Source organism: Dama dama, chromosome 27 (assembly GCF_033118175.1).
Source record: "Dama dama isolate Ldn47 chromosome 27, ASM3311817v1, whole genome shotgun sequence".
NCBI lineage: Eukaryota > Metazoa > Chordata > Mammalia > Artiodactyla > Cervidae > Dama > Dama dama.
The window spans coordinates 26,394,044-26,409,202 of NC_083707.1; the positions used below are offsets into that span (position 1 = coordinate 26,394,044).

The 15,159-nt window shown below is 37.8% G+C and overlaps 1 protein-coding gene across 1 annotated transcript in view; it reads right to left on the reverse strand.

Annotated features, from left to right (window-relative positions):
* Positions 1 to 1,075: 1,075 nt before the first annotated feature.
* Positions 1,076 to 15,159, reverse strand: part of RNF125 (ring finger protein 125) — a 44,673-nt gene continuing 30,589 nt past the window's right edge. The window contains exons 5-6 of the mRNA XM_061131393.1: positions 8,153 to 8,260; positions 1,076 to 5,414 (exon numbers count right to left, since the gene is read on the reverse strand). Coding sequence (XP_060987376.1) covers positions 5,328 to 5,414; positions 8,153 to 8,260 — 195 coding nt within the window. The 3' untranslated portion in view covers positions 1,076 to 5,327. The remainder of the gene's footprint in view (positions 5,415 to 8,152; positions 8,261 to 15,159) is intronic.

The window sequence follows — 15,159 nt, forward strand, 5'->3', positions numbered from 1 at the left end:
AGGTTAAGTCTTCCCAAACCTGGGTTCCCGATATCTTTTAGGACGTCACTCAGAAAACAGTCAACCAGACCTGTGTTTTGGCCTGTGCCTCTTGTGAAGAATCCAAAAAACTTTCCTATGTTTTATCATATTCTGAACTGGAGCCACGGCCACCCAAAGCTTAATATGTATTTAGCAGGGAGAAGGATACACAACATTCATCTTCATCTGGCTTTTTAAATTTCAGTGGGGCCCCTTGGAAGCAGAACCAATAATAATTCCCATGGTGCTTAGCATTATCTTGACTTAAACCAGGGTTCCTCAACCTCATTACTACTGACATTCGGGGCAGGGAAATTCTTGTTGTGAGGGATTGTCCCATGTATCGTGGAATGTTGAGTAGCATCCATGGCCTTGACCCACATCCTGGGCAATAGCACATCCCCGTTATGACAACACCAAATGCCTTTAGACGTTGTCAAATGTTCTGAGAGGCACAATTGCCTCTGACCAGGAACTACCAGCCTAAATGAAGGTGTATTTCTGTGATAGATACTGCTGAATGATGACAATTTAAAAATATCAGATTTAAAAGCATGAAAAGAGTATTAAATGTAAAACATTACAAGATCCATATTTAAGAACAGACACAGTAGAGGGCTTTCCTCGTTGCTCAGTGGTAAAGAATCTGCTTGCCCATACAGGAGACATAGGTTCAATCCCTGATCAGGGAAGATCCCACAACCAGTGGAGCAACAAAACTCGTGTGCATCTATTAAGCTTGGGCCCTAGAGCTTGTGCTTTAAAAGAGGCCACAACAATGAGAAGAAGCCTGTGCACTGCAACCAGACCCATGGACTGTAGCCTGCCAGGCTCTTCTGTCCATGAGATTTTCCAGGTAAGAATACTGGGGTGGGTTGCCATTTCCTTCTCCAGAGAATCTTGCCAACCCAGGTCTCTTGCACTGCAGGGAGATTCTTTACCAACTGAGCTATCAGAGAAGCCCATAGAGTAGCTTGGCTCCCCTTAACTAGAGAAAAGTCCTTGAAGCAATGAAAACCTAGAATAGCCAAAAAAAGAAAACATACACTGTAGATATTTTAATGAAAGCAATGGTCCTGCCATTCTTTATTTCTCACAATAATACATATTTACAGAAGAAAAAGAATTGTACATTTTAAATTCTGATCATTATACAGATTTTTTGCAGTTGAATAAAAGGATGAATCTCTTAGTGACCTTTAAAAGTCACTTCAGTGCTAATCGAAGGTACTAATTATATGTTAAACACGTTTAATAACTGTTGCTAAGCTCACTTGAAAACACAACACATTTAGCACCCAGTAAAAGTAATAAAGCAATATCATTTGAGCTAAGACCTTTTAAGAGATCTGACTTAGAAGTATCTTCATCATACACTTGCAATCCAATTTCTCAACATACATTTTAGAAACTTGGGAGAAAAAGCACGTTAAAGGAAAATCTCCATAGCTTTTTGTAAAATTTGAAGACTTTAGCCTTTTAAGAATCCTATATGAATCAGTTTTTCCCTCAAAAGGCCTTGAAACATTGGCATCTTGAGGTGCTATTAAAAAAAAAAAAGAACAAGATTTTTGTTATTAATCAAAAGCTTCAAATACTGGTTTTCATTTTTTAAAACAATGAATTATAAATTCTTTTTTTATAAAAGGTTAAAGGCACAGTGAAACAATGAATAAGAGTTGCATTTCACTATTTTAAAACTCAAAACAATGCAAAAGACAAAATAATTCCGGCGGCCAGCACCTCATTTGTCCTGTAGGGGGCAAACCTCGGAAGACAGTGAAGGAAAGGGAAGCCCGGAGAGCTGCACTCCATGGGGTGGCAGAGTCAGACGTGATCCAGCAGCTGAACAAGGGGGTAAACTTATCATAAGAGGAACCGAGAGACAGGATGCAGAATTGATCTACTGAGGTTTAACAGTGGCAGGTGACTTAAAGCTTTACTCACAATACAGTTTCTAAGTTTGGAAGTTTTTTCATGTTTTACAGATTTAAGGATACCTTTGTATTGCTCAGAATTAACCAAAATTTATTTTCTGGTTAGTAAGTACTAATACTCAGAAATATATTCTTTTATTTTTTGGGGACGAGATTTTTCAATTTAATGATTATCTCTGGGAAGTTCCTCTCCTTTTGTCTTTGTTGCCCAATAGGTTCTGCTTTATTGGATGACCCATCCAAACTGCAGGAGAGAGGTCATGAAACTTCAAATCTGCCGTCAGTTGTTAGCAGCTGTGAAAAGCAAACTTGAAGCCAATATCTAAAACAGGAGGAAGTGACTTCGCTGGCGGTGGCTAAGACTCTGTGCTCTCAGTGCAGACGGCCCAGGTTTGATCCTTGGTCAGGGAACTAGATCCCACATTCTGCAACTAAGAGTTCAAATGCTGCAACTAGAGAGTCTGTGTGCTTCAGCTAAGACCCAGTGCAGCCAAATAAGTTAAAAGAAAAAGAGTAAAAGGGAGGAAATAAGGCCTCTAGATTTCATCCAGGTTTATGCTTTTCTCATCACCTTGTTGGGGATGGCAGAACAGTAAACAAGGTTTTGAAGAAGTAATGGAAAATTTACTACAGAAAATTTAGGGGAACGTGACTATGACTACATTTATGCATAAGGAACAAAGAAGTTTATAAACAATTACAATTAAGAAACTAACTATAATCAAATAATGTTTTATCCTCAGGAGTTGAAATCAGTAGTCTTTATAACTTCTTTGCTTGCTTTCAAGATGGAAATATTCCATATCCAGACTTGTTGTTAAAGAGCCAAATATGAAAAATGGAACCATCAAAGGAGTGGTGGCAAGCACTAAACATTTAGTTACTTGAAGAACTAAAGACTAGATGGAGGATAGAAGGGAGAGAGTATTGTAAATTACACCCGTATATTCTGAATTTTTTTTTTTTTTTTTGGCTGTGCCATGGGCTTATGGGATTTTTAGTTTCCCAAACAGGAATTGAACAAGGGTCCCTGGCAGTGGAAGCACAGAATCCTAAGCACTGGACCACCAGGGAATTGCCTGAAAATGTTGATATTGTACAACTTTATTTATTTATTTTTTAGTACAACTTTAAAAAATAGGAGATTGGGGAGAACAAACGAAAAACATTTTTAATTGTTCCAGCTATCATAATGGTGGTGGTTTATTAATACTATTATTCTGAGACTGTTGCATTTGTAAGGCAGTTGAAGAAAACCAATAATTGTGGGATATTCCTATGTCCTTGAAAATCTGGACTCTCGTACAGAAAAATAAAAGACACAACTCTAATAGAAAGGATTAGGCAAAAGCCTTGCAATACTTAATTTGATTTGGAAATATCAAAATAACTCATTAAGTGTTCTATCTTAGAGGAAAAAAAAGGTATTTCTTAGCTCTCTCCTAGAAACAATAACCAATCTAGCCACAACAAATCTGACAGTCCCAAATATAGTTTTGAAGCACTATTTCTCACTGAAAGGAACCAGGCTTCTTAAGAGAAATGGCTGATTCCAGATCTGGTGCAGAAAACAATCACGTTGAGCCTGAAATATCTTGTCACAGGAGACTACAAGGAAACCATTAAAGACTGCTAGAATAGTGTCAAAAGGACTCAGAGTCAACTTGATAAGACTCTCAATGACCAAAAACAGGACAATTTGAGCTTTAATAGGGCAAAATGGATTGAAGTCCATCAAGTATGTTTGAATCCATGAGTTTACTACACTTAAAAAAGTGATGTACAGAGGATGATAGAAAACAAGTTTATTAGCCTGAAAATTGATAAATCAAGGGGAAGATTCAAGTATTTATTTTTCTTTTCCTCTATGAAATTGACCACTGGTTAACCAAACAGTAGATAGGGGGAGCAACATCTCTTTATATATAAAAATGTTCCAACTAATAAGTGAAAAAGAAATGACAGAAACTCTAAACCACAACAAATCAGTGGATCTAGGCATATCCATTTCAGCTGACATCACAAAAAGAGCGAACCAGACATTCTCTGCCCTCTGTTGAAAGAAGACACCATGATCTATACAGTCTGGTCAAAAGGTTGAAACTGAGTCTGCTCAAACCTCTGGATCCATGTATCATATCCAGATGACAGAAGAACATGCTGAATTGAGTCATGAGTGTACTATTAACAAAATACAGATAGTTGTGTATATATAAGACCAGGTTCTTCAACAGAATAATTTTAAGGGAAAGCAAGAAGGGGGAACCCACAGATTAAAAAGAGACATTAAGAGATATAGCTAACAAAGCAATTTTAAGTGAGTAAGATTAAAAGCTAGTATAGAGATACAGACTTGGGGGATAAACTAAGAAATACAAGGAAGTGGATACTGTTAAAATCAATGTAGTGGTTACTTCTGTGGGGCTGGGGAAGAGAGTTGTTAACTTTTATAGGACACACAGAGGACATCCAAGGTGACTGGCAGAGTTCTAAAAGACTGTTTCCTTACAATAATGTAATAAGCTATACATCTTCTGTTTGGTTTTCAGTATTTGTTTATTTTATAATTTTTCTAAAAGATAAAATTAAAAAAAAAAAAAAATCAAAGCCCTTAGGATTTTCCACTAAAATTTATGGATGGGAATACTTCTACTGTAAATCTCGGCTGATGGTTCTTAAGAAGTTGCCTATATTATAGAAATATTTCTAAATAATAAGCTACAAATATTTGAAAAATATAATATTAAATTCTTATGTGTGTATAGTTATAAAAAGTCAAAGCACTAAGTATACATTCCTAACATGAAATTACAGTATTGTTACAGTATTATGTTATAGATTTGGTTAAATGATCGTTGTTGACTTCCAAAATTTTCCTTTCCTACTCCCATACAAGGTTATTGGTGTTATTCTATTAGTTGTTAGAACATGAGCACTGGAACAGATCTCACATTTCCTTGAATGTCCACACACTGTTTCACTCTCCACAGAACAAAGATTAGTTATCTTGTCCAATCATAAGAGTAGTTATCATTATGTAGCATTACACACAACGTCATCCAATTTGCAAATAAAGATTCTTCATCCACATACTCAGCCTTATATTCTCTTTCATGTATTAATGGCGGATGGAGACTTTTTTGCTCTTAAGTGTCTAAGAAACTCAAGAACATAAAACAGACCTAAGTCATCAAAGTGAAAGCAGTTTTAAAATGCAATACAACAATAAACATGGACAAACATTAGAATGTGTTGTACACTTTTCTGCCCATCAGACTTTGACAGCTTCCCTACGATTTTTCAAGCAGCATCTTAAAAAAAAAAAAATGGTGCAATTGTACGGCCTCCTTCTCTTTTCTTTTAATACAGTTATGCGGTGTTCGAGTGATTCACATATTCCAGAAGTGACCGGTCTAAGACCCTTTGGATAAGAGCTTCCTCAATTATATTGAAATCCTACAATAAAGAAAAAGAATTAGAAACATACAGTCAGACATGACAGTTTTCAGCAACTGGAGGATGAATGTTAAGACAATGCCTCATTTTGCGAAGTAAAGCCCTGAATTCAATCCCCAAGTTTACACACACACACACACACACACACACACACACAAAACTCATAGAACCTAGGACTTTTGCTTTGGGGCTTGTGCATTTTCTATTTCATTTTCACTGTATATCAGTTAACTATCATTATTAATAAAATAGTCTTGATCTGGAATTTAAAGTTTTTTATCTGATCTAACTATAATAGTTTTTAGTCAGTATTACAAATTCGGGTCAGATATGCTCCACATAAACATGTAATATGGAGTGAAGTTAAGACACTCCCATAGGATTCACCATTCCCAGCAGTACTACTGAATATCTAGTTCTGAAAAAAGAATGTTGGGAACAAAATGCTCTTTCTCCTTGCCCCCTTATGGTCAAAACTGAATTCAAAACTTTAGGTCAGCACATTCTGTAAATAAAAACTAAGAGCCCCATCTTCTGCAACCCGTCTCCTCTTCACCAATAAACTAAGAAAATAAAATCTTTATTGGAAGTTCACTCTAAAACATAAAAGCAAATAAATAAAATCCACAAGAAAGTCACGAAACAGAGCAGAGCACAATATTTGGACTTAATGCCAGGTTGCTGCTCAGTAAGTAAGTCATGTCTGACTCTTTGCAACCCCATGGACGACAGCACACCCAGCTTCCCTGTCCTTCACTATCTCCTGGAGTAAGCTCAAACTCATGTCCATTGAGTTGGTGATGCCATCCAACCATTTCATCCTCTGTCGCCCTTTCTCCTCCTGCCTTCCATCTTTCCCAGCATCAGGGTCTTTTTCAATGCCAGGTTGTTCTGAGGCAATTTATTAACCTCTGAGCATCAGATACTTCATAGCTAAGTAAGGATAATCATATGGTATGCACTTCACAGAAGTTGCTACAAGGAATGAAATGAGACAACTTGCATAAAGTGCCTAGCATAGTACTTGGTAGTTGAGGAAACAAAAAAAATCAAAACAAAGAACACTGTTTTGACCTCACTTCCACATCCAAGAATGTGATTTTGAGGGGATGGAGAGTATTTTCACCAAAGTGACCTCTTCCTGGCCAGCCCCAGGTTATACTGTGAATGATCTTGAAAAGAATGGACTGAATAATGAAGAGTCAGAACAGGTATGGAATCAATCTGGCTTTTAGAACATCTCATGGAGCTATGATAAAGAGGAACCCCTACGTGTTATGAAAAATGAGGACACGTGGCTCTCTTGAGGGCTTGTGTGCCTTAGTGGCCAGACAAAAACATTATTTGAGAGACCGAGGAGAGATTATGAAGCCTCTGTGGTGTGGTCTGTTCAATTCTTCAAGTGGTCCTAATATTTCCATTTACTCTCTCCCCATCTCCAGTTTGCCTAACATCCATGCCCAAACTGAGTAAATCGCTTGACATGCATCATCTCATTTAATCCCCACAAAAGCATTTGGAAACAGTATGAACTTTGCTTAGTCCTTACTTTAACGAATGAACAAACAGAGGCTCCAAAGTTAAATACTTTGCCCAAGGTCACAAGTTGTGACAGGACTGTTACTGAAACCCAGCTTCCTTGTGTTGAATCTGGATAATCAACCTGGACACATCAGAATGCATGGGGAAATTTTTCAAATGATAATCTTCAACAATTATTAAATTCCATTTGAAATTGCATAAAAAGAAAATAGTCAAAATCATGTGAAAACTATATGCAAATTCAAATTTAACTCTTAACATTTCATGTATTTTGATAGACGTAATAATAAAATGTACCATTTCAGAACATGGCTATGAAAGTCCCCATGATAAGCAATCCCCTTTGCTGAAAGGGACTCATGGGACAATGCATCACTCTCACATGGACCAAAGCAGAACAAAAGCTATGCTAACCTTTAGCTTGCTTTACCATTTCTGATAATGGGAAATTGAGTCATAAGTATCAGAACTATTCATACTATAACAGATTTTTCTTTCATCTTAAAAAACATTCTGACTATAATGAGAATGGCTATGAGTTGGCCATTATTGATGGGTAGCTGGTCAGTATACAGAGGTTCATTATATAATTCTGTCTACTTCTATATATGTCTAAAATTTGTTCATAATAATTTAAGTTGAAAAATGTTAAATAAACATGAGTTTTATATTTTATAAAATTTAAATTAAAAATAGAGCCCATGTGTCTCACTACATTGATAATGTTGTATCTGTTATTGGCCATTCAGTGTATTACAAAATGAGTGCAAATTCTCTGAGCCATTTCGTTACTGATATGATCTTCTCTCAGTTAATATGTTTTTAACTTCATAAAAATTATAACTATTTAGTGGGAGGCATTAAAGTAGAAATTAAAATAACTGGAAAGTGAAATCTGGGTCTTTATACAATGGCTAATTATTTACAACACAAAGAAAATGATTTTGTCTAAAGCAGGTAACTACTCTTTTTTTTTTAGGTAACTACTCTTAAAGGAGTTATATAAAATATATATATTTATAAAACACAATTTATAAAACACTGTGTTTCTATGTTTCCTCCTTAATACTAATACTTAACACTGCAGCTATATATGCATTTTCCCCCTATAATCTTATAGTAAGACTTCTTATGTTAAGAAAGGTAAGTTTAATACAGCATAAAAACATAATATAGAAGGAAGAAAATACACTTACTAAGAAATCATCATAAAACAAAGTGTGACTGACTTGCAGATGTCTTATTAAGCTGCCATTGAAGCTGCTTCGATTCTCATTAGGTACTAAACGGCAAAGCGGACAGAACTGGAAATAAACAAGATCAAGAGTTCAAGAATTTTAAATAATCATTAGTGTCAGAGATTAAAAAATTAAATAACCATTCAACAAAGTTAATTTTAATTTTATGGATCTATTGGCCATACCTTGATATTATGTTTTAGAATTATATAAATATTAAAGCAATGTCAACAAATAAAATTGCACATTTCTTCATACACATTTCTTGTATATAAAGAGTATAACTATTTGTTTCATACTTACCACTTTATTATTTAAATAATATTACAGTCAGGAGGTGTGCCATAATTTAATTTGTCACCTACCTCTTGCAATACTAAAGTTTTCTTAGGTATGTGGATATTTTGCTATTACAAATTACATTATCTACATTGCTATTGTTATTACAAATTATATTATCTATAATTATATATCAAATTACATTTTTGAGGGGATTATTTTCTTAGGATAAATGACTATAAATGGAGATTAGAAGGTCAAACTCATGAACATTCATGGTTCATAATATACACTATATATAATGCATGCTTATGGTTTTATATTACCACCAGCACTATAGATTATAATACACCAGCATCAGATATTAGTATTTACACATATTTTCCTAATTTAATAGCCATGAATGACCATCTAAAAAACCTTCTCATTTTGAAATATTTATAAGCTCAAAAGAAACTGCAAAATAATGCAGAGAGGTACCATGTCACCATCACCCAGCTTCCCCAGAACGTTACTTCTTACATAACTATGGCATATTATCAAAACCACAAAATTGGCAATTAACTAGACAACATTTGACTTAGATTTCACCAGTTTTTGCATGAACTTATTTTCTGGGGTATATATATCCTATGAAATTTTATCACACATATAGTCATATAACTACCAATACAATCAAGACACAGAACTGTTCTCTCACTACAAAAAACTCCCTTGTACTATCCCTTAACTTCTTCTCTCCTGAACCCTGGCAACCATGGATTTGTTCTCTATATCAGCTGTTTTTTTCCCTCTTTGCCTCACTGCCCGGCATGCAGGATCTTAGTTCTCTACCAGGATCCAGAGTGCGCCCCTTGCAGTAAGCTGAGTCTTAACCACTGGACCCCTAGGGAAGTCCCACAAATGGCTACTATTCTTATCACCTAAGCAGATACTTGCAACACAGAATGGCAAGTGCTGTAATCAAGATCTGAACAGACAACTGTTCAAGACTGATAAGGGAATCATTACTTTCTTTCTGAGAAGTCAGGAAAGGATTCAGCCCAGTTGCATGCAGCTGGTGTGAGTCTTGAAGAACGAGTCAGCCATAGCAGACGAGAAGCACCACAGGCAGGGAAAGCAAAGTGGAAAAAGGTAGGAAACCCTAAAAGGACCAGGCCTGCTTAGGCAATGGGAAAACGCTCAGTGAAGCTGGAGACAGGGCCTGTTGAGGGCAGCCGGGGGAGGAGACTTTGGAACGGTAAGGTGGAACCAGTACTAATCGATATACACTCCTCTGAGCAGCTCATGTGATTTCTGTTGGCCGAGTATCAAGAGTCAGAGGAACAGAGATGACTAAGCCTTGGTCCCATGATTAAGGAACTTTGAGCTCAGTGGACAGGAAATCTACAGAAAACCTGGAATTTCAAGCAAAGTGGTTTTTGTTTTCAGTCTGATGTTAAAAGAGAACTAGTGGAAGCGTCAGACTTCAGGTGTATAGACAATTAGTTGTGTGACTGAAGAGACTTTCACCAGAAAGACACTACAAAACAATGGGTGACAGTCTATACGACTTAAAAAATTTCTTCTGTTTCTTGAATTGGGGAATTTGACATAAGGAAGGAGAGGGTAAGAACAGGAAAGGGAAAGAGATGGTAAAGTGAGAGGCTGATCATGACCTAAGTACCTAAATGTTCACCTACACTCTCCCTAAGGTTGCTGTTGTTTAGTCGCTCAATTGTGTCTGACTCTGCGACCCCATGGATTGCAGCACTCCAGGCATCCCTGTCCTTCACCATCACCTGGAGCTTGCTCAAACTCATGTCCATTGGGTCGGTGATACCTCATTTTCTGTCATCCCCTTCTCCTCCTGCCTTCAGTCTTTCCCAGCATCAGGGTCTTTTCTAATGAGTCAGCTCTTCGCATCAGGTAATCCAAGTACTGGAGCTCCACCTTCAGCATCAGTCCTGCCAATGAATATTCGGAACTGATTTTCTTTAGGATTGACTGGCTTGATCTCCTTGCAGTCCAAGGGACTCTCAAGAGTCTTCTCGAACACCACAGTTCAAAAGCATCAATCCTTTGGTGTTCAGCCTTCTTTATGGATCAACTCTTACATCCATCCATAGCCTTGACTAGATGGACCTTTGTTGGCAAATTAATCTCTCTGTTTTTTAACATGCTGTCTAAAAAAAAAAAAAATGCTGTCTAGATTTGTCATAGCTTGTCTTCCAAGGAGCAAATATCTCTTAATTTCATGGCTGCAGTCAACATCTGCAGTGATTTTGGAGCCCAAGAAAATAAAGTCTGTCACTGTTCCATTGTTTCCCCATCTATTTGCCATGAAGTGATAGGACCAGATGCCATGATCTTCATTTTCTGAATGTTGAGTTTTAAGCCAACTTTTCACTCTCTTCTTTCATTTTCACCAAGAGGCTCTTTAGTTCCTCTTTGCTTTCTGCCATAAGGGTGGTATCATCTGCGTATCTGAGGTTATTGATATTTCTTCCAGCAATCTTGATTCCAGCTTGTGCTTCATCCAGCTCAGCATTTCACATGATATACTCTACATATAAGTTAAATAAGCAGGGTGACAATATACAGCCTTGATGTACTTCTTTCCCAATTTGGAACCAGTCTGTTGCTCCATGTCCAGTTCTAACTGTTGCTCCTTGACCTGCATACAGATTTCTCTGGAGGCAGGTCAGGTGGTCTGGTATTCCCATCTCTTGAAGAATTTTCCACAGTTTGTTGTGATCCACACAGTCAAAGGCATAGCCAATGAAGCAGAAATAGATGTTTTCCTGGAATTCTCTTGCTTTTTCTATCATCCAACAGATGTTGGCAGTTTGACCTCTGGCTCCTCTGCCTTTTCTAAATCCAGCCTGAACATCTGGAAGTTCTTGGTAAATGTACTGTTGAAGCCTGGCTTGGAGAATTTTGAGCATTACTTTGCTAGCATGAGAAATGAGTACCATTGTGTGGTAGTTTGAACATTCTTTGACACTGCCTTTCTTTGGGATTGGAATGAAAACTGACCTTTTCCAGTGCTGTGGCCACTGCTGAGTTTTCCAAATTTGCTGGCATACTGATTGCAGCACTTCCACAGCATCATCTTTTGGGATTTGAAATAGTTCAGCTGAATACAATCACCTCCACTAGCTTTGTTCGTAGTGATGCTTCTGAAGGCCCACTTGACTTCGCATTCCAGGATGTCTGGATCTAGGTGAGTGATCACACCATCGTGGTTATCTGGGTCATGAAGATCTTCTTTGTATAGTTCTTCTATGTATTCTTGCCACCTCTTCTTAGTATTTTCTGCTTCTGGTAGGTCCATACCATTTCTGTCCTTTACTGTGCCCATCTTTGCATGAAACATTCCCTTGGTATCTCTAATTTTCTTGAAGAGATCGCTAGTCTTTCCAATCTATTGTTTTCCTCTATTTCTTTGCTCTGATCACTGAGGAAGGCTTTCTTATCTCTTGTTGCTATTCTTTGGAACTCTGCATTCATATGGGTATATCTTTCCTTTTCTCCCTTGCTTTTCACTTCTTTTCTCTTGTAAGGCTTCCTTACAAGAGAAGAGCTACTTGTAAGCCTACTTGTAAGGCCTCCTCAGACAACCATTGCCAATTTCCTAATGTCAGCTCATCCTTTATTATCTCTCTTTATTCAGATATGCTCCCAGACCATACCACTATATTAATAACCAACAATTTTACAGCATACATCAAAAGATACTGGCCTCAAAAAAAAGAGATTCATAGAGAACAACTTACTGGTTACTAGTGGGGAGAAGGAAGCGGAGAGGGGCAACATAGATGTAGGGGATTAAGAGATACAAACTTATGTATAGAATAAGCTACAAGGATATATTGTATAACATAGGGAATATAGCTAATATTTTATAATAACTATAAATGTGTATCATCTTTACAAGTTGTGAATCACTATATTGTATACCTATACTTGTAACTTATATAATATTGTACACCAACTATACTTCAGTTAAAAAGAAAACAGATGTTGGCCTCATCTCAGTATGGACTTGATCTGATGGTGAATGCAATGGGTAAATAACAGCCACCATATTAGAAGCTACCACCAACTTCAATCCTTTGGAACGTCTGTTACAATGGATATTCAGTTCTGTCTGTGGTTTAGATTAATCCTCACAGCAGCTCAGTCAATTGAAGAACACTTTCTATATAATGGTAAATGCCATTTGGGGAAGAAATTAAAGATAACTGAATCCAACACCAAAAGAAAAGAGTCATGCATTGAAAATAATTATGGGCAAATCTTCAACCAAAATTAAGGTACCAGATTGAACACCTAATTTAATAGGAGTTTGGAAGCAAATCTAATGAAGATTTTCTTCTTTCCAAAACATTTATGCATGTACGTTCCCACTGCTCCGTCAAGCTACAGATATTCTGAATACACACGGAAATAAATTGCTGTGGGGATTAGGGCTCAGGTTTTGTCAATACAGTTTTTAATTTCAAACCAAATGAAGTCCTGTCCCTTCTCACAAGGAATGAATCTCAGGATCAAGGAAGAAAATAAAACTACCTTTGAACCTGGGTGGTTGGAACTATGATTTTTTACAATATCTTATTTTTCATATCACTATATCCTACTATAGCTAGGTTCTCCACCAAGAGCTGGGCATGCAATGTGAACAAAGAAATTATTAATATGTTCTATGGCTTCATGAACCTATTAATTTGGAGGGAGAGACAGACACAAAATAAACACACAACATACAACTGTGATAAATGAGAAAAAAAGCAAGAGCCGAAAATAATTTCGGTGTCAGGGAACTGAGATTTAAGGTGAGTTCTAAAGGATAAATAAGAACCAACCACTGAAAGAAAACACTGGAAAAAGAGGATAGCCAGAAAGTGGGGCTCTTGCTGAAATATCTTCCCTTAATATGATAAAATATTAAATTTCTCTCAAGTGGTCTCATAATTCAATCTGAAGCATGCTGTATCATTTGCCTCTTTTAAGTCTAATATTCCATAGATATACTTTTAAAAAAATGCAGCAGAATATAGTTAATTACTGTATCATGAAAAGGACTTGTTGAAACTCCTTGATGTTCTTACCTACTACCCTAGTTTGCTTGAGCAACTCAGAAACAAAGGATTAGTTGCTTGTGGCTTGATTTTTGAATTATCTAATTCTATCTGGAAGGCAGAATCCTTTGCCCAAATCTCTAGCTATCTTGAGACTACTTATATCTGCTAAGTCAGATGACGTCACTGACCTTATCTGCAGGCAAACCTAGCAATTCAGTCCTTTAAAGCAGTGATTCCTCACTACATCCCATGCCAACTCAGAGGAAGTCTTGGACTCAACCCTCCTTGTCCAAAGACTTCATTGGGGTGTTTTCACATATATGTCCCCATTAGTGCTGCCTAAGTGCTGCCACAGGATCTGCCTCCAGCCTTTTCATAACCATATGGTTTAATCTGACTTCTAGTGGCAAAGTGAAAGTCACTCGGTCGTTTCCGACCCCATGTACCATAGCTCACCAGGCTCCTACAAGCAAGAATACTGGAGTCGGTTGCCACTGCCTTCTCCAGGGGATTTTGCTGATCCAGGGATGGAACCTTCATCTCCCAACTGCAAGCAGATTCTTTACTGTCTGAGCCACCAAGGAGTGGGGCTTGTCTTAAGCTCATACACTCAAACATGAAACACTAATGGAGGAAACCTGAAGATCTTCTGTTCCGGTGACCACTTTTACACAGCCCAAGTGTTTTACAGAACCACAGCTTTTCTGAACAATCTGCTCCTGCCTTAAGTCAAGACAGCATCCTTCCCAGCTTGGGTTCCCCAACTGTGAGAGTATGCAGCTTCTTCTAGGAAATCTGCTCTAGCCTTGATTTGATATGGCTGCAAACATAGTAGTACCCAAGGATCACCACCTGTCTCTTTTACTATCCTGTGAAAAGAGCATTAGCATCATCATCGCCTCCATTTTACAGATGATGAAACAGAGGCAACAAGATTAATGAGATTTGCACCTAAGTTTAGGCTTTTTTGGCTTCCTGGTAGCTCAGATGGTAAAGAACCCACCTGCAATGCGGGATACCTGGGTTCAATCCCTGGGTTGGGAAGATCACCTGGAGAAGGGAACAACTACCCACTCCAGTATTCTGGCCTGGAGAATTTCATGGACTGTATAGTCCATGGGGTCCACAAAGAGTTGGACATGACTGAGCGACTTTAGGCTTTTTAACTATTAAATTCCACAGGCAATCTGATCCCATGATTCCTGGTTTATTTCTGTCCTTATGGCAGTTTTCTTCAGTGACTTCTATGACCCCTAAATAATAGAAGACCCAGCTTCCACGGGCAACCTTTAATCTGATGGCCAAACTGAGCAGCACATGGACGGGATTTCTGCTGGAGTAGGTACATAGTACCAATGGATAGACAAGTAAGGTGCCTGCCCTAGATGAATGCTATAGTGCTGCCCACGGTCCAGAATGCCTAGTGTTCCTCCAGTCAGCACAGCACCTGGGCACTACTAGTCACGGCTCAGGCTGCATCGATGATATCTCCTTCATAGGGTTGCTGGGAGAAGTCAAAGAGGCACCCAGTCAGTTATGTTCAGTTGCTCAGTCATGTCTGACTCTTTGTGACCCCAAGGACTGCAGAATGCCAGGCTTCCCTGTCCATCACCAACTCCT